The sequence below is a fragment of the Poecilia latipinna genome, unplaced genomic scaffold (genome assembly GCF_001443285.1).
Source record: "Poecilia latipinna isolate Pla-1442-1.1 unplaced genomic scaffold, P_latipinna-1.0 Scaffold1847, whole genome shotgun sequence".
Lineage (NCBI taxonomy): Eukaryota > Metazoa > Chordata > Actinopteri > Cyprinodontiformes > Poeciliidae > Poecilia > Poecilia latipinna.
This window is the reverse complement of record NW_015114463.1, coordinates 89,301-115,582: the sequence shown is the minus strand read 5'-3', so window position 1 is coordinate 115,582 and position 26,282 is coordinate 89,301. Positions and strand designations below refer to the sequence as shown.

The following is a 26,282-nucleotide window of genomic DNA, read 5'->3' as shown; positions in this document are numbered from 1 at the left end:
AAAGCAGATGTGGAGTTCCTCTAGGTGTTTGCTAGTTGCTGCTGCCGCTAGTTCGCAGGAGCAGGGTGGGAGTCGTAGGTGGAGTTTTGTTGAAATAGGCACTTAAGCCCTCTGAATGGTTACCATGGAGACCAGGGCAAAACTCCAGGTTTGTTTTTAATGAGAATATAACACAACATGATGTGAAGCTCACAAAAGTCAATTTTTTATAATACTGCCCTTTTAATTTTTTGTGCTTTTTCCTTCCACTCAACCTTCCTTCAGTAGCACAGCACTCTGAACGACCATCTTCACCTTTTGTGTTCAGGAAACCTCTGCAGGTGTTTGGAACACCAGAAGCTTCTAATATTTAACATTCTTCTGAGAGTTTTTATTCTCTTTAACTCATAATCATCAAGAAATATTAACATTTTCACACGATAGTAATGTAATATATTAGTTTTTTTTCTGAAATAAGGAACATAAATCTTGAATAGATAGATTTTATTACGCACTCAAAGTCCAAATTACATAAAAAAGAAAACAATAAAAGTACATAAAAAAACGCCCCTAACCATTTAGGAGGCAGTCATACCAATATCTCCAAAGTACAGATGAGTATTTTACTGCACTATATTTAACATTAGTCAACAGTAGGATAATTCTATTATTAGATTCGGTTAGATGACAAATAAATTTATACATAAGCTTTCTTAAAACAGCCATCAAAGTGCTGATGCGAGCAGATATAAACAGTTCACTGGCGCTGGTCCACCTGGGCTTTTTTAACAAAAGTCTTAATGCATCATTATAAGCCACCTTCAATCTTTGAAGACTGACTTTTTTTAAAAATTGCACCACAAATGTGCAGCGTACAGTGATGTACAATATGATCTAAACAAGTTCAGTTTCACGTCATCAGAACAGAATCCAAACTTAGGAACAAGGATACTTGCCTGAGCATATATCATTCGAACCTGACAGTAAATGTCCTCATCATCAGGCAGACGGTCTGTCAACATTTGACTTCATTTGAGACATTCAATAAAATACCAGACAGCTTGAAATTTGGAAATACCCTATTTTTGTCCTCTTTCGTGTGACAAATCAAAATTATACTTTTTGATGAATTGAATTTAACATCATGTAGCTCTCAGTATGCTCAACAGAAATTAAGCAGCTTCTGAAGACCTGCTGAACTTGGACTGAAAACCACAGGGTCTTTAGGATACATTAAATGATTTAAAATTGTATCTCCAACCATTCAGCCTGTTCTACACAGGTTTAGCTGCTTAGAGAGGTCATTCATATAAAAATTAAACAATATAGGGGATAAAATGCTTCCTTGTCTGACTCCATTGCTGACATGAAAGGATGCAGACACACAGTTGTCCTACTTGACCTGCATAGTTTGATTAGCATATCAATAGGACAGACATCTTACTATATATTTAGGCACACCAGCTTGGCACAATTTTAAAAATAGTTTTCTATGATTTACACGTTCAAAAGCCTTAGTGATGTCTAAAAAAAACACAAAAAACGTTTTTGCTATTATAATTATTCAGTAATTCTTTAAGGCCATATATACACAAATCAGTTCCATGTTTGGACTTGAACCCAAACTGATTGTCTGTAGACATTACTGACTTAGCAGAGTTTGGCAAAAGAATTAGTTCAAAGACTTTTGACAGTGTACTTGCTAGGGCAATGGGTCTATAATTATCAGAGCTGTCAATTTTTCCAACTTTGTCTTTAATCACAGGAGATAGAAGAACCTTCATCGAGGTATCAGGAATATATTAAGTCATGTTTTAAATCGGGTCTGTATTTTACCCTGACTGCTTGTTTACTGGCTGCTGCAAGGAGAAAATAGCAGCTAGTTTGCACGGCTCTCTTACAGACAGGATGTGGCCGTTATTTGTGGTCTGATGCCATCAGTCAACCCGACCTGGGGTTTTTATTTATGACTCAGTGCTTCAGTCAATATTTCACATGTTTACTTCCTGTACAGCCTAAGAATTAGTCGATTCGTTTCTATGAGGTTAAATAAAATAACCTGAAATCTGGTGTTATACAGATTTTATTTAAACTGTTTTAATGGCTTCATATCATGTTCTGATTTTAATTTTCTGCTTTTATGAACTGTAAGCAGAAAATCATCATCAATACCAGAAAAAAGGCTTGAAATGAATGTGTGTGGAATTAAACTCTATAATGTTTCACTGTGATGGAGTTGCTGAAATATTAAATTTGTTTCTCATTTATTGATGCAACCACATGTAAAATTCATGTTCATTGATTTATAATAAACACCAACATTTAAACATATTTTCCTGGAGCTTTGTGGACCTGAGGTGGTTCTGTTCTGACCCGGTTCAGCTGGCTGTTGGACCTGGCCCGTGTCATGAAGAGCAGCTTCTGGTTCTCAGAGTTGCTGTATTGTCATTACAGGATGTTGTTTTGTTCCACCGCATCATCGTGTCGCTATCACTCTGTTCCGGAACCACATGAGCTAATTTTGACCTTTACTCTTCTAAAGACAAAGTAACAACCTCAGAAGAAAAAACACTCATTCAGTTTTTATATTTTCTTTTTGCTCCAGACTGCCCTGTGGTCGGTGGACGTGGTCGCAATCAGAGGTTCTCTGAAATTTCTGACAGTCTTTCAGAATTTTTCTTTCTGGTTTCAGGCTTAACCATCATGGTGTGAAGTTTGCCAGACGGCTGCAAATATTACTTTATGATGAGTATTGGACAGTCCGGTCTTTAGTAGACACAAGAAGTCCAACATGATTCTAACCCAAGTTTTCTCCATAAGATCTGGTTTTACTCATGTAAAGAGTTGGAGTGAAATGTTTCCCATTCCCAGCTGCTGTAGTTCTTCTTCTCAAACCAGGCAAACCCTTTGAGCAAATTGTTCCCTACTCACCTGTGGGGGCGCTGCACCAAGAACCACTGAAGGAAGCGACACAAAAACCTCTGAAGAAGACACTGCACCAATTCCTCCATCGCAAATTGTAAACAAAAATTAAGATTTTAGCAGTTAGAGGATTTCTCTGGTCTTTGGCTAAAAACCACGAGATATTTTCTCCTATCGCTAGGCTAACGTGTCTGTTTTGGTTGTATTTACCCAGAATGTCCTGCGCTGCAATCCACTTCCTGCTTTTGGAGGGGTCTGCGGTTCGCTTGCTGTTCACACCGAACTTCAACCGAATCCACATCAAGGTTTGGAGTACCAGAGGTCAGAGGTCGATAACCATTCAAAGCTCACCAACGTAAACGGACTTCCTAGGCAAATGGACTGAAATTAGATTACCAGTCTAAACAAGGCTGGTGTGAACGCAGCCTAACTGATTTATATTCATCTCCTCAGTGACTGAAAATCTGTAGGCCTACCACAATCTTTACACAAAGCTGCTCAAATATTTTCATAGAGATAAAAATAAAATAAAAGAACATGATTTCAAAGGTGATTCAGTCTGTCTGTCAGTGAATTCTGTCATCTAGACTGAATCAGGCCGAGAGATTCACTGGTGTTTGAACTCATAAAATTGAGAGAAATATGTTGTTAGTGGTTAGTTAGCATCAGTTAGCAAGTCTCACTGTTTTCCAACTTGTAACTGGAATGCTCTCCACTTGGATATAAGGAGTTCCAGAAACAAACAGAGCAATTGGTAAATTTGGCTAAGGCAAGATGGGAAGTTAAGGAAGGCTAAGCTATTGCTAGCTAACATTAGCTTGGTATACTAAACTGAGGTAGGCTAAACTATGTAAATTTTGATTACATTTATGACAGTTAGACAGTTTGGTTTCATCAAAGTTTTATTCTTTACTTGCTTAATCAGAAACAACACTTGTTAATGTGCACAGGAAAATGAATCATTCACTTGTAAATGTTTCATAATTCTATAAATACATGTAAGTGGGCTAGTTGCTTATTTGTATAAATTTACATTTTCACGCCACAGTGAAGCTCTTACTATAATTTTAACCACTTCTGCATCTGAAGGCTCTTTATTTTCATGTCTGCACTCCCACAACCTCCTCCCCCAACTGTAGGTACCTGAATTATGGCAGGATAACATCAGAGGTCAGAGAGGCATTCCAGTTCTCAACACAAGTTTACAAACTAAAACATCATAGCTACTAGCAACACATTTACTAATGGAAGATCACATAGAAATGACTGGCAACTGATTCATAGAGACTGACTGAATAAGAAATAATACCGCAGCTATCATCACATTTTAAAGTGTTGTGGAAGCCATATTGGATATTTAGGTTAGGGTTGGTGGAGACTTTCCAAAGTTGGAATTGTGACTTCAGCAGGTGATTCATCCATCAAGCAATAAGAAATCTTGATGTTGAAGCCTGTAGTAATTAAAAAAAAAAAAAACCAGAAACCACTGCAGGCAACACAGAAAGTAATATTATAAACAATAAGACCATTAAACACAGAGCTGAAGCAATAAAGAGATAAAGAATAAATGTCAACACGCTAACATCCTGATGAAAGTTGAATACATTTAATTGGTTTTGTGTGGCATCTATCAATGAAGTATTTATTTATCTATATTTAGGACATAATATTTGAACTATGTTCAAGTTAAAACAAAGAACTACAGAAGAAAGGGCCGCAAAGCTGTTTAAGCTAGTTCAGACTGGTTGAAACCGGTTCAGACCCGATGAAACCACCAGCTACTGCTGCTGCCAGTGTCATCATGACGATAAAACTTATAACAGGTAAATATATTCTTATAATAAACTTATAAACTCCACAAACGATCAAATATATTTAAAAATAACTTTAATAAAATATTTAGTGATGTAACCACATTCATTTGTGTAGTTAGCATAAGCTAACCATAGAAGCTAGGCTAAATTCAGCTAAATTTATGATGCACAAATTTCATTTTGTTTTATTTTGTTCGTTACCTAAATCTGTGTGTGTACCTAAATTATAAAAGTTATTTACGGGACAATTAAAGAAGATTAATTTGCTGCTGCTTCCAGTATATGGCTGCTAACTTGGATCTGTGTTTTGGCCAAAATTGTAATTTGTTTCTGTTAAATTATGTAACATAACATTTATTCAACAAAGGGTTTCTTTCTGATAAATGTTCCTTGGTAGCTAACCCAATTAAAGTTGGTCATGGCAAATTGTGGGTAATCGTGCTAAATATAAAGTAAGTTTACATACAGGTTCTTGCTCTCAGAATAATAAAATAAAAATGAGTTTGATGACTGATTAATAACTGGATTGAAAAGGTGATTTAATAGGAGATTTATTCCAGATTCTGAAACAAGTGAAGCTGTTCTGGTAGAATAGATTTACAAACATGAAAGTTTTATTCATTTTAAATGTATGATGTTCATATTTATTGTTCAGTTTTGGCCTCATTACAGCTCTGACTCTGTTGTTCTAACAGCTAATGGTCTCTATTACAGTCTCTATACTGAAGTTAATGATTAATTGATTACTAAATTAGTTCATTATTTCAATAATTGATTCATCTGATGAATTGCTTCTAACATAACTTCTTCTGATTGTCTTTCATCAACAGTTTTCCATAACGTCCAGACTTGTGATGGTTTTCCTCCACCTGAGCAGTGGATCTCTGCAGCTCCTTCAGAATCACCATGGACTGCAGAGGAAATTGTAGGTGTTTTTCTCCACTCCAGTGACCTTTGACCTTTGCCATTCAGACATCGACTCATTCTCGATGGGTTTTTTTTGTTTTATCTCTACCCATGATTTCCGTTTTCTCAATCTGACCTCGTTTTGTTTTTCCAGTTGAAGAAAAAAGAAGAAAAAAGAAATCTTCCCTCGAAGTGTTTCGAGTTTCTACCAGGAAACAGAAAGTGAGAAGTGAACTCAGAACTTCTGTAATTAAAGCAGCGAGGGAAACGTCTTCATGAATAAAGTCTGTTTTATTGCAGGAGTGTTCTGACGTGGACCGACCCAGGTCCGGCAGAACCGACCCAGTCCCGGCTGAGAGCAACATGGTGGCTTTGGTGTGAACCCTGAGTTAATTTGCCGTCTGTTGCGTCGCCGTGTTGCAGTGAGTGGGTGCAGCTGCGGCGGCTGTTTGACTCTGCGGTCGGCAGGGGAAGGAGGAAGACGCTGCTGCTGCCCCCCCGCTGCACACTCACTTCCTCAAAGAGGGAGGGGAGAGACAGAAGGAAGCCATCTTGGGCACTTTGTGACATGTTTGTCCCATCTCTGGTGCTGGTTCCTGCAGACGGACAGACGGTGCGTTTGGGGAAGTGGAAGCTGAGGAAACCCTGCAGGTATTTGGTTTTTCTGAGTTTTGTTTTGCGTTTTGACAGGAAGGAGAAACGAGTCACTGAAGGAATTGGAAACTGAACGCCTAAGATCTGCAGCGTTTCCTCTGATGTTGCTCTGAGCGCCGAGTTCAGCTGGACAGACGCAGGATGAGTTCGGTTCCCCAGAGGTCGGTGGTGATGGGCTGGAGCCCCCAGCAGCTGGCCGACTACCTGAAGCGGGTGAGGAACCAGAGCCAGAATCAGTCCCTTTCCTCTTTTTTTCTGTTTCCACATCTTATATCGTCCTGAACCCTGGGAGTCCCCAGAGTCTGGTTCTGGAGGAACCAGGACGGTTCTGGTTCAGAACAGTGCAGCTGATGGTGGATGTCATGGAGGAGAATGTCTTTATTCCCGATGCTTCCTGGGAACCAAACTGGGTTGGATAGAAGCGCTGAGATGGTCGTTTCAGGTCCAGAACAATGCAACAAACAGGAACCGCTTCCTGCTGATGCAGATGCTAATTATCTGCTGATGAGCTGAATTAGCTACTGAGCCTGGTACTGAACCTGAACCAGAACCAGGCAGGAACCCTAAAGCGTCAAACCTTTAGGGTTTTGGGTTGGTTCTTCTTCTCAAAGCTGCTTCAGCTCTTCCATGTTTGCACTATGTATTGCCTAGTCTGGACTTTGACTAGACCATTGAAGCATGTTGATTTAGTTTTTCAAGCAGCTGTAGATGAGCTGCTGTGTTGATGATCCATTCTGGACCCAGCTGTAACCGGACCAGAACCAGTTCTGGTCCAGCCACCAGGGGCCGGTGTTCCCTGGTGGCCCCCCTTTGGCCCCCTTCAGGCCCCCGGTCTGGACTGGCCCTAGCCTCTGTCTGTCGGTCTGGTAAAGTTGTGCTGAAGGACGAACTTTGTTTGTGGCAGATGAACCTCCCCGGCTGTGATAAGGTGGTTCTGAAGAACTCCATCAGCGGCTCCAGGTTTGTGGTGAGTGTTTCTGGAGGAAGAGGAGGAAGAGGAGTGACGAAGGCCAGGATCATCATCCTCACTGATGTTTTTGTTTCTGCAGAATCTGACAGACAACGACCTGCAGAAGTTCCCCAAGCTTCACGCTCCGTAAGTCAGAGGAAGGTTTTCATCTCAGACTGAACACAAACAGCTTCTCTACCTTATCTAAAGCGCAGAATTAATAAAGACAATTATCTTTGTTTTGTCTTCATGGCTGTTTTTGCTTAATCTGTGTTTATGTCTGCAGGATGATTTCTAAGATCAGCAATGAAATCTACAAGAACGAGAAGAAAGGCTTGTTTTCTAAAAAGTACGTCTCACACAAACAAACATCTGTTAACCACAGAACAAAAATAATTCGAGTCATTCAGCCTGCCTGGAGAAATAAATAATTTCAGTCACTCTCATCCGGTTATGCTAACTAAATATTCAAATTAAACAGCTAAACATTTAGCTTGAAGCTAAACATTCGTTTCTTTCTTCGTTTTTCCATTTTCTTTTTTTTTCTAATTTTATTTATTTATTTTTCCAGTTTATCTAGTGGTTTTGCCAGAGCTTTTACTTTGATAGTCTACTTCAACTGTAAAACAAGTGAATTTGCACATTAGCTAAAATATTTAGATGTAAACAAAACAATTACTTTTTATTTCTTTTCTTTGTTTCAGTTTCTTGTTGTGCTCCTTTTTCATTTCTTCTTTTTTCAGTTTATATAATCAGTTTGCAGATCCAGCTTCTACTTTCATAATCTATTTCAACATCAGAACAAGTAGCTAAAATATTTATTCGGCTTATTAAATTGTTAGTTTTAAACTGCGACACAAGGAAATTAATGAATAACTTTGACTTGACTTTGAAAAATTAATTATGACTAAAATAACCCAAACTGTTGTAATTTTTGACTCTAACTTTATGAACGATTCACCATAACTGACAGCTCTAATGTTAGTTATGACGATACCATGACGACAGTCCTGCTAAAACCTGAAACTGGACCTCAGACATAAAGGAGACAACACTCATCCCAGCTGCTGAACTAATAACTGAACTGGTTCATAAGTGAATTGGTTCATAACTGAACTGATTCATGTCCTGTTTGTGTGTTTCTGCTTCACAGGTCGACTCCTAAGTATCAAGAACCAGGTGAGTTAGTTTCCGTCTCCTGAGCTGATCAGGTTTGATTGGGTTTTCGTTGACAGAACCAGAACAGGAAGTGATCGGCTCGGTTCTTTCCGTTTGGCTCCAGTTGAATTATGATCATCTGATATTAAACTAGTTTGTTACTCTGAGATGACCGGTCCTGCAAGGTTCTGGGTTGTTCCTGATGTGAAACACAACAACAGTTGGTCTCCATGGAAATGGTCTCCATGGAAACGGTCTCCATGGAAACAGCCTCTAAATACTGAAGTGATGTAGCGATACAGAAGCTAATGTGAGACGTTGGTAACGTGTTTCTTTGTGCTTTGCAGAGATGAACGTTGATGGAGGATGGGGCGAAGACGAGTTTGTGAGTCTGACCTGATTTCACTTTAACCCTGTTTCTCTGCTGATTTATTTAAACACGAATGAAGGAAAAATGACTTTTAATATAAGATGAACAACAACACATCTCATTCTGCTGCATCGTTATCGACAGAAACATGAAAGATCCAACAGCCTGTAGGATTCACTAAGACACTGAAATACGTCGTCTGTCCAAAATGATTCACAAACTCCTGCTAAACTAAATATTTAACTTTTTAAATATATATTTAGCCTGCTAAGTAAATTATCTTCAAACTGTAATTTAGTTTGCAAACTAAGTATTTAGTTTGACTTTTATAAACTAAAGAATAACATGGTGAAATTAAAACCTATTTTTTCTCTTATGACTCAGATTATTGCTGTTCAATTTTAACTGTAACCCCAAAGCGATTTGGGATTCTGCTGTTTCATGTTCTGACCTCTGACCTTGATCTGAATCTGCTGGAATGTCTGAGACGTTTTCCTCTCAGAATGTTAGGAGATGACCTTTGACCCTTTCCTAGGTTGATGTTTTCCCTCCTGAGGGAAAACAGCTACACTGAAAAATGGCTTCATGTTTCATGAACATGAAGACTAACAGAACTCGGTCGGGTTTCTTTAAGAGATGATCTTCTGCTCTGCAGGACGACGAAGAGTTTGACGATGACTACGAGAGTCCGTACAGCGACGAAGATGACAGGGACTACGAGTCCCCGAATGACGACCTGGACGCGGGTAACGACTATGAGCCGCCGCCCTCTGAACCCGCAGAGGACCACAAGCTGTGCCCGTCTCAGCCCATTGGGGACGGGGACTACATCGGTACTCACATGGCGCAGCAGTCACACAACGCTGACCCCATCAAACCCACAGCGAGGTCACCAGGTCACAGGTCATCAGAGGTTAACGGTTTCTGTTTCTGTGTGCAGACCGGAGGGACAACAACGTGGCGGCCAGAGGCCCGCCCCCCGCTCTGTGTCCCCGCCCCCCCACCTCACTGTCTGCACCCCCGGCCCGCATGGTCAGTCTGAACAGCTACACTGAAAAACGGCATCAGACTTTAGTCATTTCTACATTTATAACAGTTCTTGTGCTGATTCTCCTGCATTAACATTCATTCATTCACCTGTTTTATATTTCTATAAAAATTGGATTCTGTTCAGCTTTTCCTCTCTGAGACGCTCCTGAACTCATTCAGTCATTCAGGACTCACAGGCGTTTCTATCAGACACAGAATTTGTTGCAAACTTATACAAATAAATTCACTTAATGAAAATTTAAAAGAAGTCAAGATTTTTGATAAAACATTGAGGTGGTTCTTTGTATTGAAATAGACTTATTTTGCAAAACTGCAGTGGAAACACTTTATTCGGATCACGAGTCACATGATCAGCAGCCGGAGGTTTCTACTGAGGGAAACGCAGAAGAAGAAGACAGGAAGTAGAAAGTCAATGTTTATGTAACACTTTACAAACAGGTTCAAACTTCACATAAAAACTATAAAATCACAGTGGAATAAAATGATCAAAATGAGAACAGGAAGGCTGCAGCATCAGACCTTGGCTGAAATAAGTTTTAAGAATGGATTAAACTGATCAGATCTGATTTGGAAGGAAATTTATTCCAGAGCAACAACAGAGAAAAACATGTAGACGAATCTGAGAAACAATAACAAAGAATTTTTATCTGATTAGTTTTGAGCCAAACTGTTTAAAATTTCATAGGTTATTAAGATAATCTTAAATCTATTCATTATTAAACAGACTGCGGCATTAAGAGGGAGATCATCGCTGCAATGGTTTTAATGACTTATCGCCTCAACAAACTTATTCACTTGGGATTTCAGCTTAATTTCTTAGTTAATGGAAACTCAACAAATGCTAAATCATGTTTTTTTTTTTTTTAACATTTGACATTTGAAAATACTTAAAGATTTGCTCACATTTGTAATGAAATTGCAGCTAATGAGACAATTTCAGGTTCGTTCTGAATCATTTTTTCTGCATTTTCTGCATCAACCAGATATTATAGAAAAAATAATACAACTCAAGAAAACAATTGAGCTTAAATTCAGAAATACAATAGAAAAGAAAAACACATGTACAGTGTGTTTTTCAGCTTGATGTGAAACTGGATGTATTTTAGGAATTGAAAGTTGAACCATCACAGATTTTTATAAAGTCCTGAAATGATGAAGAGAATGAAACCTAGATTAAGTCTAGTTAAAGTAACGTCTGCCCTCTTACTAATTAATGAATCATTCTGGGGTTACGTCAAACCAGCAGCGATGTATTTTATGTGGATGGAATAAAGATTTTGGTTAGTGGAAACAAGTTGTTTGGATGTGAAGTTTAGAGTTTCCAGTTCTTCCAGCTGATTCATTTTTACTGAACTTTCTTTTGTGTTTGTGTTTGTGCAGCCCGTAGAGTCCAGAAGAGACCCGTCTCCTCACGGACGACCGCCAGGAAACCGTACGTTCATAAAAACAGAAACAAACAGATTATTTTACTACAGGAAAAAATGTCTAAATATTACAGGCATAAGGTCAGAATATTAGCAAAGTAAAAATGCAAAATATGAGAAAAATTTTGTTAACATTTCAGAGTGCTGCTGCTGAAAACAATTTAATGCTCACGTGTTGAACGATTAAATATTTTCTTATTTGTAAACTGAAACTCACAAGATGTTAAACATTTATCATTTTAATTTATTGTTACTTTCCATGTAAGAGTTATGAAGTTACCACTTTGATTTACTAATATTACAACTTCATTCTCATAATATTTTGTCTTTTTTCTGGTAATTTAAAAACCATTGGTACTTTGTCGTATTCATGTGTCTCATTGCTGTTGTTGGTGTTCAGTTCCCGCAGGGCCTCCCAAGGTGTGTCGTGACATCAAACCTGGACGCGAGTCACGAAACACCCAGTCCCCCATCAGAGGTAATCCCTCGGCCGTTCAGCCTACAGCTCCGGCTGCCATCGCTGAAACATTGAGAATAATCTGTGGACATTTGCTCTGTTCTCTCTCTTTCTCAGGACATCAATTCAACTCAGCAGACAGAGTGAGTGTCCTTTAAAGCTAACTCAGCTGCTGCACATTTATCAACATTCTACAACTCAGTACAATAAAGTTTAGAATGAGAAAAAAAGGGAGTACAACAACTCGACCCTGAGGAACCCCCCCCCCCCACACACACACACACACACACACACACATGCAAAATTACACTGAAATTTAAAGTTTAATGTTTCTAACTTAATTTTGTTTTTGCAGCCTGGTGCACAGTCCTGGAGGTGCGTACGCACACACACACACACACACACACACACACACACACACACACACACACACACACACACACATAATACATATTTTAAAAAAAACATGAAGATAAATCTTGTTCATAGAACTCAGAATACATTTTATAAAATATGAAAATGCATAACTGGTTTAATTGAATGAATGAGAAGATATAAAACAGTTTTAGTTTACATTATCTTTATAATATATATAAAACACTACAGTGGAAAATAAGCTAATACACTAAGGTTAAGCTATGAAATGTGGATATGACTCTGCAAAGGACGTGAATTGGTGAATTGGCCCATAGCCATCCATCTCATATGACTTCCTGTTATACTTCCTGTTATAGTTTTATGTAACTTCTGAAGTCTCTTTCATGGGCGGTCCTCTAGGATTTTCAAAAGTCTTTGAGTTTAAGTTAGCTAACATCTTGGTGCTTGTTTATTCATCTCTACATGTGGAGAGATGAATATTCTCAATCACTTTAGCACAGCAACTGATCAAAAGTAAAATAAAATTAATAATAACTCAAAAACTTGGTAGGACAGGAAAGTTAATAGATTCACTGAGATGGTTTTATGCTAAACTAAAGTAAACTAAGTTAAAGTAGAGGATAATTAAACTAAGTTAAGGTAAGCTAAAGTGGTAGAAGCTAGAATAGCTAAATAGCTGAACTAAATGAGTTGTAGTTAAATGAAACGAAGATAATCTGGTGTAAACTAAGCAGAAACAGTTTTTTTTTTTGTTGAAGAAATGATAGTCTTGTTAGCAGTAAACCACGTGTAAAGCTAATACTAACTGGTTTCAGGAAATTAAGTTTCTGCACAAGAGAAATGTATTTTTGTTCAAGTTTTTCACACTTCATTTGAGCTGAAACATATTTAGATACTTGGGGATTTTTAAAATAGATTTTTCTAAGAAAACAGGAACAAATTGTGCCTTTATGGCAAAACCTGAAAGTGAGACTAACCACAGTCCCTGTCTTCTGGTCATCAGCAGTTGTCTCATTGAAAGGCTCGTTAAGCTTTAATTTGACCTCTGAGACTTCATACAGATCAGCCCCTGATCATCCACGCTCATCACGAAATTAGGCTTGGTTCGGTTCCCCACCTGCCGGGTGGCAAACCCCACACCTAGTGCCTTCATGTAGTCATCAAAGTTTTCAAGTTTTTTTTTTTATAGAAAAAGTCTATAAATAAAACTGAAGACCAGTTTTAAAGATTACAGCTACGTCTGGATCACAGGCGTTAAACATGGCCGCTTACGTCAAACAGTTCAGGTTTAACGTTAAACTCCGGCTCCTGTTGACTGTTAGTGAACTTCAGTCACAATGTTGTTGCAGCGATGCGCTCGCAATGCAGAGAGAAAACAGACGACGAAGGCAGAACCAGCAGGAGGAAGTGAACAGCAGCAGCTTCTAGTCTAGATTGCAAAGTGTTGAATGTTTCCTGTTCTAGATGCTCATGTTTAGCTTTAGCTGCTCATCAGGAGTTTAATGTGTCTGTCCTCACAGGACACCAGCGGACGCATCGGAACCGCCCAGGTCCAAACCTCCAGTTCTTCCTCCTCCCTCTTCCTCCGTCAGCAGGAGCAACTCCTCTGCCAGAGTAGCGCCCCCTAGCAGGTCCTCTGTGGTTCAGGTTGAATCTTTTGGTTCCAGAAAGTTCCTGATAATAATTTGATATTTTTGTTTTCAGGTTCGATGGACACAGAGAGGTAAGCTGCTCCGGTTTTTATTGATTCATGTTAGATGAAACATGATTGTTCACTGCTACATAGAACAGATTTTGATGGAGACTGACCTTTGACCCTTTCTTCTCTTCTCTCTTCAGCAGACACAAGATAGTGAGTTCCATTGTCCAGTTTGAAATCCTGAAGCATCGCAGAGCGAATAAAGGAAGCTTCCTCCTTCTGCTTCTTTTCCCACAGTCCCTAAACACAACACGTTCCCTCTTCACAAGAATCTGCCGCCGCGCCCCGGGATCCCCGGGCCCCTGCCGCAGCATGCCGCCAGGTCAGCCTTCACTTCTACTCACCCGTCTCATCAGAAGGTCGTTAATAAAAGTTTGTTCTTCATAACTCACCTGCTTAAACAAAGAAATGAAATCAGAGTAAAGTGCGGAGCAGTGTGCCCGGGGCCCTGGGGAGTCGGCTGCGGCCCTGGAGGCTCACCACTTAAAGCTGCAGTAACTTTTATAAAAAATTTGTTTTTACATGGATGTTAAAACTGTCACCATGTCATGACAGTTTATGAGACAGATTCAGCTCCACCTCCTCCCGACCAAAAACAACCAATCAGAGCCAGGAGGCGGGCCTTAGTGCTGTCAATCAACCTCATGTAGTCACTGCTAAATGTGCTAATGGTGGAGAAACAACTCACCATTACATGAAAACCATTTATCTGCTATACTAACTGGCCTTAGTGTTGACCGGCTAGTTAAGCGGTGTGTACATGAGGTGATTGACAGCGCTAAGTCCCGCCTCTTGGCTCTGATTGGTTGTTTCTAGTAACTTGGAAGAAGCAGAGAAGATTGTTTTCACTGATTATCTGTCTCATATTAAACATATTAAAGTGATAGTTTCAACACATATGTAATAAAATATTATTTTTCCTGGACCTTTAATGTTTCTGCCTCAGATGATCTCTAACAGGGTTATATTTTTGTGCAGTTTTTCCTCCTCAGCCTCTCTGCCTCACAAGCTGCAGTCTGGTAAGAGAAACCTGAAGGAATCCGAACATTTTCTGGTTGAATCTGAATAAAACCTTCAGTTTGCTCCAGCTGATCTTACTGTGAATCAGAAACCGGCTGCTGAATGCCGTCTGTCTGCTTTCAGCTATGGCCGAACACAGAGGCAGCATTGCGGCGCCCAGCCGTCCTCCACCTCCTACCACAGCTGCCAGCGAGGTGAGAGACACCATCAGCTCTAAAACCAAACCTCGACCAGCTGGGAGTCCAGAAAAATCACAATTTTCTGTTCAGACCCTGGTTGGGCAGCAGGGGATGCTGTTGCATTACACTCTGCAGGGCTGAGGACATTCAGCAGCTTCAGCATTGTGTGTGTGTGTGTATTGGTTTGCAGGCTCTGGACCCAAACTGGTACGTTGGGAAGGTGAGCCGTGGGCAGGCTGAGGGATGCCTGAAGAAAGTCCAGAGGGTGAGAATCCATCCAGCATCAGGACTCTGATTACAAGATGAGCTGATAGCCGGTGTTAATGTGTGTGTGTGTGTGTGTGTGTGTGTGTGTGTGTGTGTGTGTGTGTGTGTGTGTGTGTGCGCAGGACGGGGCCTACCTGGTGAGGGACAGCACCCGACAGCAGCCCAACCAGCCCTTCACCCTCATGGTCTTCTACCAGGACAAAGTCTACAACATCCAGATCCGGCAACACAGCCAGCAGTTCCAGCTGGGAACCGGACTCAAAGCTCAGGAGGTCAGAACCACCGACGGCCTCTGGAGACACAGACAGGAGCCACAAGCAGCTAATCCACATGCATTAACACCTGCCTGTTAGCCGCTAATGCTACGAGACATTACCATGCTTTGACTGTTAGCAGTTTCAGTGTTTAGCCTGTAGGGGGCATCGCTCTGATGTAGTTTTTAATTTAGCCTGTAGGGGGCAGCGGTCTTGGCTCTAACTGCTGTTTTGTGTCTCCAGTTCTTCCCGTCAGTCAGTGACATCATCAACCATTATTCCCAGTCCCCTCTGGTCCTCATTGATGCTAAAAACCGGAGCTCCAGCCACCAGAACCAGTGTCTGCTGTCGGACCCGGCCGGTTACTATTTGGAGCAGAGCTGGTCCTGACAGACTGAACCAGACCGAAGCCGGCTCCAGTCGGACCCGGTTCAGATGAATGTTCAGTTCAAAGGTCTGATGAGCATGATGAACAGAAAGTCCTCCATCTTTGCACATGTTGCTTTGTTTTCTTTTTTCAGTTTCAACCTTTAAACCTTTAAGAATATTCTTCAGAAATACTAGAGCTTATGTTGGTTCTGTTCCATTTGGACCCACAAACAAACTATAAAACTAAAGCAGAGCTTCTGTGCACCTCCTCTTCTTCTTGTTCTTGTTCTTCTCTTTTACTGTAAATGTGTTGTTTTGCCATCAGCTGATTTCATTAAAACACCTGGAAACATCAGAAAAGTTCTGGAGTTTTATTTCAGTCAGGCTGACTGAACTCTGAGCATCATGTGGTCAGGTTCAAGAACTGCATCCTGTGTTGTATAGCGCATTAGCATTAACTTCTAGTAAATACCCTGTTGGTAAAGTTCTTCTATTTTGGAGACTTTTATTGCGACTCCTGACAGCTGCTGTGAGAAACGCTGACGATCTATGCTCTCCACACTCGCTATTCCAGCTCCTGACTCACCACCAGGGGGCGTGCATCTGACTGTGATGCCCAAAGTGGATCCTGGAGGTTCGGCATTCTGCATGTTCTAGTTCTCTCCCAGATGGTAGTAACAACCTTTTCAGCATGTCAATGTTCTTCTTAGGCCTTCTAACGAGCCATAATTGGATCCAGGGAGAGAACTAAAACATGGAGTCGTCCAGGACTGACTTTGGGCACCGCGGGTTTAAAATCTGGACAGGATGTGATGTAACAAACAGGGGAACTGCAGTACCACCGTTCGACCTAAAGAAGGCAGCAATGAGACGGTTTTAGCCCCATTAAACAAATTTACACACAAATATCAAAATTAGCTCAGAAACATGAAGCTAGAAACGTTTAGTATCAGTTTGAAAAAAAAATTTAGTTTGAGGTTTAGTTTCACTGTAAAAACATTCAGTTTATTAGCTTCCTTTGCTGGTTGGGGATTTTACATCTGGAGACAGTTGAAGGTGTTCAGTTACCTGTTCCCATGGTAACACCCCCTCATCCCCCCTAACCCCTCACACCAAGTGGTTGGTTGCTGATGTTTTGACTGTTCCCTCCACAGATTACTATGCTCGCCTCCAACCGTCAGCAGCCTGAGCGGATCAGGAAGTGATGAGATAACGAATCCGTTAGCTGCAGCCTGACTGGTGGAGATGAATTAAAGATCTCTGTGTGTGTGTGTGTGTGTTTGTGTGTGTGTCAGGGGTAATCTGTAAATCCACTCTGAGCGCTCGCTGCTGACAGACTGGCAGCTCATTTATCAGCTGGGAACTGTGTGTGTTTTAACTGGAAATGTTTGAACAGAAATCCAGCAGCTCAACGTCTGGATGTGGAGTTCCTCAGGGCTTCATCCTGGATGTTCGACCAGTTTTACACACCAGATAAACAAAAGAAGAAGACAAGACAACAGGATGAGAAACCAAAAACAGAATGGAGCTCCAACTTTTAAAGATTCAGTTAATTTGTTACATTTAGTTTATCAAACAAATTTATAGAGCTGTATCGCTTGTTTTCTGTTTTCAATGCTGTGAGCTCAGTGGGTTGTGTGGAGTCGCTCTGAGCGGTCAGTATGTTCCACAGTGACCTCAGTCTGCAGGAGTCATTCGGCTGACCTTTGACCTCATTAATCATCTGAACTGAGCTGCCATGTTTTTAAAGATGGCACCCAGAAACCAGTAAAGCCTGATATGATCCCAGTTTCTGCTGCAAACAGAAAACCTGCTAAGTCACCGTCTGGTTCTGGTTCTAATCCGATCCCGGAGGTTCTGTCTGATGGCTGCAGATTAAAATGTCTTCAGGAAGTCTCCGGGTCCGATCCGGTTTCAACATTTATTCCTGGAAACGTCAACAACTGGAAACCTGGGAACGGAAACACCTGGAGGAGTGAACCGATTCAACTGTAAGGAACCGATAAATTAACTGATTAATAAACAAACAGATAAACACTTTGAAAGAAACTGGTCCAAACACGTCCTGATTCTGATCCAGCTGGTTCTGTTTACTTCAGAAAAGCTTGGTTCTGATTTCAGGGATTAAATATTTCTTACAGCTTCTCAGGAAGTGAGTAAAACTTTATGTAAGACCTGAACCAGATCAGAACCTGGACTGGATCAGAGTCAGGACTGGATCAGAACCAGGACCAGTTGTGGTAGTAGAATCTCCCCCTGGCTGACTCAGGTCCTAACGTCTCACCCTGTTGCCCCCGGGGCAGATATTCCGCCTGTTCTTATTCAAATTAAGCCCCACCCACCCTGCTCCCAACAGCCAATCAGTAGGGGATGGGCGGGGCTTGGGGCGGGGCTTGGGGCTATAAGAGGCCCAGGTGAGCAGCAGGTGTTCAGACAGCATGGATCTGGACAGGTCTACCTGCAGCCTTTACTCCAGCGCCACTCCGTTTCCGTGGCCGGTTCCGAACCCGGTCCACGGCACCGCTCCACTCTGGTCCTGGTTCTGCTCCTCGGATCTGCTGGGCCCGGTGCGGCCCCCATACTCGTACTCGGCCCTCATTGCCATGGCGATCCAGAGCTCACCCAATCAGAGGCTGACGCTGAGCCAGATCTACAGCTTCGTGTCGACCCAGTTCCCATTCTACGACCGGAACCGGGCAGGCTGGCAGAACTCCATCCGCCACAACCTGTCGCTCAATGACTGCTTCAGGAAGGTCGCCCGTGGCGACGGCGACCCAGGTCTGCACCCGCCTTCATCACTTCCTGTAAGATGTGACATCACTTCCTGTAACCTTCCTCCTCCTCCTCTTCCTCCCCAGGTAAGGGAAGCTACTGGACTCTGGACCCAGACTGCGGGAAGAGATTCGACAACGGCAGCTTCCGCCGCAGAAGGAAGAGGAAGTCTGACAAGAAGCCATCATCATCATCAGAGCCCAGCTCCAAATGTCCCAGCATGCACTGCAGTAGCTCTACTCTTCCTCACTCCGACTCCTCCTCTTCATCGCTGAACTTCCTGGTTCCAGACTCCACTCCTCCTATTCCTCCTCTTCCTTTCTTCCCCCCGGCCCAGTGGACTCCCCCCCCACTCCCCTGCCTGGCCGATCATCAGGCCTGCATGGAGCCCGGTTCTGGTTCTGACCCGGATCCCGGTTCTGATCTGGATCCTGGTTGTGATCTGGGTTTCTCTGAGTTCTTCAGTGATGCTCTGCTCGACTTTCTGCTTCTCCAGTGAAAAAACTCCACTTTTATATTTATCCAGTTAAATAATAAGGTGATCAACTTTAGAACAAAGAAAAAAACAAAGAAAAAAAAGTGTTCATTTTTATTGTTTTTAAAATCAGATATTCATTAAAATATCCATTAAAAACAAGTCTACAGTCCAACTTTAATTGTTTTATGTGTGTTTTAAAAATCATAAACTGTAACTATTACTGTAAATAAATTGATTTTCCTAAAAACTGTTGCTTCTGTTTCTGTCTGTGGTTCTGGTGTCACTGGTTCTGTTAAAAGTGTCCATTACTTCGTTTAGATTAAATAAAGTTTCTAACACAATAAAACATCTGAAAATGATTGATGTTATTCTTCAGGAATTAATCTAGTGATAAATAATAATAAATTAAAAGACTTTTCTAAACGGTTGTCGATTATAAAGGTACACAGAAATTAACAGCAACAAATTGAGTTATTTAGCCTGTCAAAGTCATAATTTCACCATGTTGTTCATTCATTTATACATCTTACAGTTTCAAAATAAATATTTTATTGGCAAGCAACATGTTTAGCTTCAAACTGAATATTAGTTTGTAAACCGAATATATAGTAAGCAAGCTTCAAGCTGAATATGCAAAATAAAAATATTCAGAGCTAATCATCTAGCTAGCACGGAGCTAGCTATCTAGCTAGCAAGGAGCTAAATATTTAGCTAGCTTAGTTCTAAAGTTCTGACCTAAATATTTGCTTAACAAACTAAACGTTTATTTTGCAAACTAAATGTGCAGTGTACTAACTAAATATTTAGAATATTTAGATTGAAGCTACATATTTAGTTTATAAACGAAATACATAATTAGCAAGCTACATATTTAGCTCGGTCCCAGCTAGCTAACTAGCTTCCTTTCATCGGCCTATTTAGCTGGTATTTTAGAAGCAGGACCCCATAGTATAGATAAATTAGATTATAATAATAGTCCCAATTAATCTTCTTTGTCAAATTAAATGTATCCTTTTAAAACAATAACCTATGAACAGGTATTAAACACACTTTTCATTAAGTCTACACATCAGTATTAAAAGTTTCTTTTATTAGTCTTATGTGCTGTTCTAATTTAAATGTCAAGTTTTCATCATAAACAGAAATAAAGGCTTTCAAACATCCATTTGTATGTAATCTATATAATACTTTAAAGTTCCTGGAAAAATGGGCTTGTCAATAATATTCCAATGTATTGAATAGGTTTGTATCCAGATTATTAATTGTACCTCAATGAAAGGTCCAATTCATGTTCTAGTTGACGACTACGTTTCTGACCCGGATCGCCGTCAAAAACACAAACATGATCCTTTCTGGTTCCGGAGTGTTCCTGTAGATCAGGGAGCATTTTTCTTTCATCAGCCTTGTTTCTTTGATTTTATATAAAAATCACACAAACTTCCAGCCACTATTCCCTCAGAAACCAATCCGGACCGGTCCGGTTTATTAGCTTCAGCTTTAAAAAGAAAGTTCTTTTCAGTGGAACCAAAAAACTTCAAGTCATCAATAAATCTGCTAATATCTGAACTTTTAAAATGGAAACTTGGATTGAATAAATGAAAGTCACCTGAACTCTGAAGTTCTGGAGAGCCTCTGATTGGACCCGAATCAGAGAGCGGCGCTCTGTAGAGGCCAGCCCGGTGTGTGTGTGTGTGTGTGTATGTGTGTGTGTGTGATAACATCACGTAAGTGTGGCGTGTGTTGACACTCAACACGTCGTCACACTCAGACACTCAGCAGCTATCAGCGGCATCAGGATCACAGACTCCAGAGTGTGCCGCTCGTTTACCGCCAGCTGCTGCGACGCCCCCGGGCGCGGTGATACCCCCAGCCGCAGCCACAGCTTACAGACCGCGCAGCATTTACATGTGACAATGGGAGGTGAAGACGAGATCAACACACTGTTCCTGGTTGAATTAAAATATTGTTTCAACCACTATCTTTAGTTTTCTGTTAATTATATTACAGAGGAATTAATGTTATTCTTTATTCTGTTTTTATATGTTTTATTTTCCTTTTATATGTTCTTTCATATGAATTTTGCTTTGATTATTTGATTTTATTTTAAAAACTGTTTTGAAAACCCTTCTGTTGTGCTTGTGACCCAGAATGAATGGAAGCCATTTTGTTTGTCAAGTTGTGTTTCATCTTCTCTGTGTTAGTTTTATTTTTGATGTTTTTATATGATGCTGGTTCAGTTTTACTGTCATTAAAGTACTTATAAATAAAATGGGCTTAATTACCTTTCACTTGGCTACTGTTGAACTCTTTCTATTCTAAAAGTATTTTCAGTGCAAAAACACTAAAACCTATCAAGTATTTTAGTCTAGATTCTAATGCAAATGTCTCAGTGCACTTAAAATAAGGCAAAACTTAAAATTAACTTCAGCTGAAAAACAAATGAAACTAATTTAAAGTATATTTTCAGGAAGACAGATGAGGGTTCACTGCAAAAACACAACATCCTTCCAAAAAGTAGTTTTTTGTATAGTTTTAATGTAAATAGAATATTTTCAGCAAGATATTTGAGCTTGTTTTAAGTCAATAATTCCTTAAAGTATTAATTACATTGACAGATTATTGCAGTTATAATATGTTTAAAATGTCGTGTTATAAGTTATTAGTACTTTCCAAAAAAATTCTATATTAAGTCAATAGTAATATTAAGCTCATACAAGCTCATATATCTTGCTTGTAAGTTAGTTTTATCTTATTTCAAGTGAACTAAGATAATTTCACTCGAAGCAAAACAGAAATAGTTGGTGATTTTTTGTGTTTTTGCGGAGTAAATACTTAGTTTTAGACTAGAAGTGAAAAGTTAGTGTCCTAATTATGGTTGAACTCCACAGCAGTGAGTTAAACTCTGCTGGACTCTGATTGGTTTAAACCCGAGCCTCACGGTTCTGATTATTGGTTCTGATTGGTTTTTATGTCCGTTTTTCCTCTTTAGTCAGAGATAATGAACTGAGGTGAAGAGGAGTCAGACAGACGAAGGCTGAGACGTTTGGTTCATCCTGGAGGCTCCGAAAGGTAGTGTGTGTGTGTGTGTGTGACATTATGCAAATGTCACACACACATCTAACTGCAGTAATTTTGTTTACTGGCAGTTAGATGGTTGATCCCCCCAGACACACACACACACACGCAAGGACGCATGCACAGACACACAGCAGCAGCAGAGTGTGTGTGTGTGTTGAAGCAGAACACACACATCACACAGACCGTATGATAGAAATTAAAACAGAAAAAGTTGATTTTCCAAAAATAAATGTAAAAATGATTAAAATTTAATCATAAAGAACAAATAAAACTAGTAGTGCTAATAAAGTCACACAGTGAAAAGTTAAAAGCAATAATCAGGTTATTTTTATTGCTAACTTGAACTGACATTTAATAATAAATCATTCAGTGAAATATGACTGAATGATTGAATGAATATTTTTCTTCTCTCAGACTAAACAACCCAAATTATTTCAAGAACCAGAAACATCTGCAGAACCTTCTGAACCAAATAATCCTTCCAGAACTTCTAACACCTATAATGGACCTATCAATCTGAAACCGCATCAGAACCCAACAGAACCAGCAGGACAAAATGATTGGACCAAACTTAAGCACCGGATGGATTTAATCTGAGCAGCTGTTTATGGGTCAGCAGAACCTTTTGGCCCCATTTCAAACTCTTTAACGAACGACACAAAGCTGGAAAATGAAACAGAACCCAACGGAACCACGAGACGATCTGGCAGAACTTTGAGGTTCTAAATAAAACTTCAGAACCACTGGCCCGGTTTAACGGAACCGACCCTTAGCTACCTGTTGACAGCCGGATCTCTCTCCCCTCCGGCTCGGCAGTGGAAAATTCCCGTTGCCCCGGGCAACGAGTGGAGAAGGGGGGAGGGTTTGAGTTCGGGTCGATTCGGGACCAGCCCGGGCAGGTCTGCAACGGAAAGGAGGAGGGGAACCTTTAGCTGCTGCAGCAGTTCAGGAGCCGCCGGGAACAGGCCGGGCCAAACGGACCCAGTAGTCCCGGGGTCAAAGGTCAGGCCAGCAGGTGTGGGAGATAAAAGCGAGAACTGAAGAGGGTCTGTGAGTCAGAACAGGTTTATTCAGAACGGGTTTTACTGAGAGCTCAGAACCGGATATGAACTGACAGAACCCGGACTCTTCAAAACATCTGAGAACAAAGTTCACGGTTCGACAAACGGACCGCAGCAGAACCGGCCCAGTTAACAGAACCAGTCCGGAGGTCAGGTTCATTGTAAATACATAAAAATAAACTCAGGTAAGTCACAATAAACTTATAATAAATGAATGAAAATAAATCGGACTTGTTCTGCAAACAGAACTTTAGTTTAAACCGAGTTCTGCTGCCACCATGTGGCCGAACCTCAGAACTGCAAGTGATTTAAAAAAATATTAAAGATACAAAAACGGTTTTTAACTAAAAAAAAAAGTTCAATTTAAGAAGACAAACCGAGCAGAAAAATGTAGTTTTAAGAAATAATAAAAGAGCTCATAAGAAAACAGAAGATTTTTAAATGTTAAATGAAATTGATATTGATGGAATGATTGGGCTTTTTGTGCTGTTGCAACAGTGTAGCACTTTCTTAAATCAACTCACTTAAAAATGTTGATGTTAACATTTATGAATGAAGCCATTATAGTTTTATTATTTTTCTGTTTAGAAAACCAAATATTACATAAAGTGGAAGAAATGTTTTAAACAAAGCTGTTCAAAAACTCTGTTTTTTAATATCTGTCACAAAACACACAGAAGTGACATTTGTATTGAACTAATTATTTTACTCTGTGGGAATAAAAAATAAAAATATTTGGTTAATTTTTAAAATATTTGCCTCCCAAGGTTCACAAAGATTAAGGGGGTTGGAGACTTTTGCACAGGAGAAACCAGAGAAAACAAGTTCCCGCAGTGTTTATCCTGAAAATACTTTATGAATAATCTTTATTCAAACAAAATACTCCAGAAATTCCAGTTTTAACATTTTTAATATAAAAAACTAGAAACATGGCTTCCAGGGTCCAGCAGGGGGCAGCGTCCTTCAGTCCATCATTAGCTTAGCACAAACACTGGAAACAGGTGAAAACTGCTAGCGCAGCAGAGAAACAGGAGATTCTGGGAGAAATCAGGGCGAACTGCCTCATCTGAACTCCTGATTGAGTTCAGATGAGCGGCGTTCTGATTGGCTGAGTTCAGACGAGCGGCTTTCTGATTGGCTGAGTTCAGATGAGCGGCGTCTTGATTGGCTCAGAGCGGTTTGGGCAGGTGTGACACCTCATCCAGACACTCATCGTAGGCGTCCTGGTAGTCGGTGTGCGGTTTGATCAGGATGGCGCAGGTCGGACGCTTGGAACCGGCGGAAGAGCCCAGATCCTGCACATGCATTTCAAAATGAGCTCAGGAGCATTTCACAATAAAATAACTGATTAAAGGCCAAAACCAGCTTCATTAAAAACGGCAGGAAACGGCTGATCACTGGTTTTGGCCTTTAATCAGGTATTTCACAGTAAGACCACTAAATTATAGTATTTCAGAATAAATTAGGCTGAACTTGAACCAAAATTTTAATTATAGAATGGGAAAAGCATTTCAAAATAAGAGTCTGATGTCAGGAGCTTTTCACAATAAAATACCTAATTAAAACTAAAACGATCTTATAAATGGATCTAAAATACTATACATCAGTATTTTACAATGAAACATTAGAATAAAACCAAATGAGCATTTAAAACAATAAATAAGAGCAGCAAATAGAACTAATCACATCCCTTTCAAAGATTACAGTATTTTATAAGTGAGATGTAAAATTAAATCCAAATTTAAAAGTTAATGCTGAAAAAAAAAATGTTTCAAAGTAAGAGGAAGATAACTACACTCCAAAATAAGAAAAGGTCGAGTAAAAGCAGCATATTTCAAAATAAGAGTCGTAACAGACCAGCTTTTCACAATAAAATACATCAGGAATCTTAAAAAACGCCTCAATAAAATTTGTGCTTTTCCAAATAACCTCCTTTTAAACTTTTCACAATAAAAGTCAGAAATAAACATACATTTCACAATAAAAGCCTGCAGAAGTGGAAAGAACCTTTCAGGTTGTGGACCGGGTTCCTTCCCCAACGGTCAGACCGCCCGGACCGGGTCTTTAAAGCGGCCGAACCGAATCGGACTGGATGTTTAGTCCCACTCACCATTTTAGACGGGATGTAGGCGTAGGGTAGGTTGCGGTCCTCACACATGACCGGAAGGTGGCTGTAGACGTCGATGGGCTGCGTGTCTCCGGCCAGAACCACGATACTGCAGGGAGAGCAGCAGCGTTAGCACACCTGAGCCCCAGTGCATGATGGGTAGGTATACCTTAGGCCCTGAAGCCCTCAGAGCTTCAGATGTTCTCCATTAATATTTGGTATCAGAACCAGACGTTATTAAAGTTTTCCATGTTTAGGGTGTGAATACATTTCCAAAAGTGTTAGCACCCTGCAGCTGCCAGCCTACATGACCTCTGACCCCTGGGACTCACCCTCTCTCTCCTTTGTTGATGTATTTCTGGACCTCCTTGACTCCCCGCCGGATGTTCTTCCCCTTCGCAGCTACAGAACAAACACAAACAGCAGCTGTAACTTCCGGTACCAGATAACCGAGACGCGGAAACGTGCAGAACCTTTCCCGGACTTCCTACCTTTCTTCACGCACTTGTAGAGCTTCTTGCTGAGCTTCCTGGAGGCCAGCGGCTGGGCGATGGAGTTCAAGTGAGCGACCAGCTCGGCGTAGCTCCGCTCGGGTCCCCCCGCTTCCACCGCCGCGGCTTCCTCTCCGTCCGAAACCTTCTCCTTCTTCACTTTAGTCATTTCTGATCGATAATCGATGATCTGCTGCCTGCTTTATGATCCCAGTCAATCACAGCATCCAGTCGAACCGCTCTAGCAGGCAGACACACGAGGTTCAGCTTCTTCTTCTGTTCTGACCGGAAAACAGCAAGACTACAGCGCCACCAGCGACAAGAAAGGGAACGGCACTCATTTATTATATTATTTATTATATCATAATCAATCTTTGCACATTATATCTGAGCAGAATGCCATATTAATAATATGGTATTATTAAAATGACTTTGAATCCTGTTAA

At 40.5% G+C, this 26,282-nt stretch overlaps 3 protein-coding genes across 5 annotated transcripts; 2 read left to right on the top strand and 1 right to left on the bottom strand.

The window, feature by feature from the left end:
* The first annotated feature begins 4,679 nt into the window (after positions 1-4,679).
* lcp2a (lymphocyte cytosolic protein 2a) lies at positions 4,680-16,204 on the top strand. 3 transcript variants are annotated; one of them, XM_015014788.1, is made up of 22 exons: positions 4,680-4,724; positions 6,312-6,488; positions 7,180-7,242; positions 7,325-7,371; positions 7,511-7,573; positions 8,378-8,403; positions 8,730-8,767; positions 9,408-9,585; positions 9,693-9,784; positions 11,183-11,234; positions 11,627-11,704; positions 11,801-11,826; positions 12,039-12,058; positions 13,582-13,692; positions 13,766-13,784; positions 13,901-13,913; positions 13,998-14,082; positions 14,739-14,779; positions 14,904-14,974; positions 15,150-15,224; positions 15,349-15,498; positions 15,724-16,204. In XM_015014788.1, exons 2-22 carry the CDS (start codon positions 6,417-6,419, stop codon positions 15,868-15,870), a joined length of 1,467 nt encoding a protein of 488 aa, XP_014870274.1. In that variant the 5' UTR covers positions 4,680-4,724; positions 6,312-6,416; the 3' UTR covers positions 15,871-16,204. The 3 variants fall into 3 exon arrangements, with proteins under 3 accessions (XP_014870274.1, XP_014870276.1, XP_014870273.1); XM_015014790.1 differs by lacking the exon at positions 4,680-4,724 and adding an exon at positions 5,927-6,234 and having other exon boundaries at positions 13,904-13,913; XM_015014787.1 differs by lacking the exon at positions 4,680-4,724 and adding an exon at positions 5,934-6,234.
* A 2,009-nt stretch (positions 16,205-18,213) lies between these two features.
* Positions 18,214-19,340, top strand: LOC106934706 (forkhead box protein I1-like). The gene is made up of 2 exons (XM_015014777.1): positions 18,214-18,627; positions 18,708-19,340. The coding sequence occupies exons 1-2, from the start codon at positions 18,288-18,290 to the stop codon at positions 19,118-19,120; spliced, it is 753 nt and encodes a 250-aa protein (XP_014870263.1). The 5' UTR covers positions 18,214-18,287; the 3' UTR covers positions 19,121-19,340.
* Positions 19,341-23,949: 4,609 nt separating this feature from the next.
* Positions 23,950-26,162, bottom strand: nhp2 (NHP2 ribonucleoprotein homolog (yeast)). The gene is made up of 4 exons (XM_015014795.1): positions 25,837-26,162; positions 25,678-25,747; positions 25,349-25,454; positions 23,950-24,533 (listed from the first exon to the last, which is right to left on the bottom strand). The coding sequence occupies exons 1-4, from the start codon at positions 26,003-26,005 to the stop codon at positions 24,408-24,410; spliced, it is 471 nt and encodes a 156-aa protein (XP_014870281.1). The 5' UTR covers positions 26,006-26,162; the 3' UTR covers positions 23,950-24,407.
* Positions 26,163-26,282: the final 120 nt, after the last annotated feature.

What these genes read in the sequence shown, in the direction of transcription:
- lcp2a (XM_015014788.1), top strand. Translation starts at nt 6,417, where the DNA reads ATGAGTTCGGTTCCCCAGAGGTCGGTGGTGATGGGCTGGAGCCCCCAG. An exon ending in TCCTAAGTATCAAGAACCAG is followed by an intron (nt 8,404 to 8,729) that starts GTGAGTTAGTTT and finishes TGTGCTTTGCAG; the next exon opens with AGATGAACGTTGATGGAGGA. An exon ending in CTGCACCCCCGGCCCGCATG is followed by an intron (nt 9,785 to 11,182) that starts GTCAGTCTGAAC and finishes GTGTTTGTGCAG; the next exon opens with CCCGTAGAGTCCAGAAGAGA.
- nhp2 (XM_015014795.1), bottom strand. Translation starts at nt 26,005, where the DNA reads ATGACTAAAGTGAAGAAGGAGAAGGTTTCGGACGGAGAGGAAGCCGCG. An exon ending in CTACAAGTGCGTGAAGAAAG is followed by an intron (nt 25,748 to 25,836) that starts GTAGGAAGTCCG and finishes TTTGTTCTGTAG; the next exon opens with CTGCGAAGGGGAAGAACATC. An exon ending in CCTACATCCCGTCTAAAATG is followed by an intron (nt 24,534 to 25,348) that starts GTGAGTGGGACT and finishes ATGCATGTGCAG; the next exon opens with GATCTGGGCTCTTCCGCCGG.
- LOC106934706 (XM_015014777.1), top strand. Translation starts at nt 18,288, where the DNA reads ATGGATCTGGACAGGTCTACCTGCAGCCTTTACTCCAGCGCCACTCCG. An exon ending in CCGTGGCGACGGCGACCCAG is followed by an intron (nt 18,628 to 18,707) that starts GTCTGCACCCGC and finishes CTTCCTCCCCAG; the next exon opens with GTAAGGGAAGCTACTGGACT.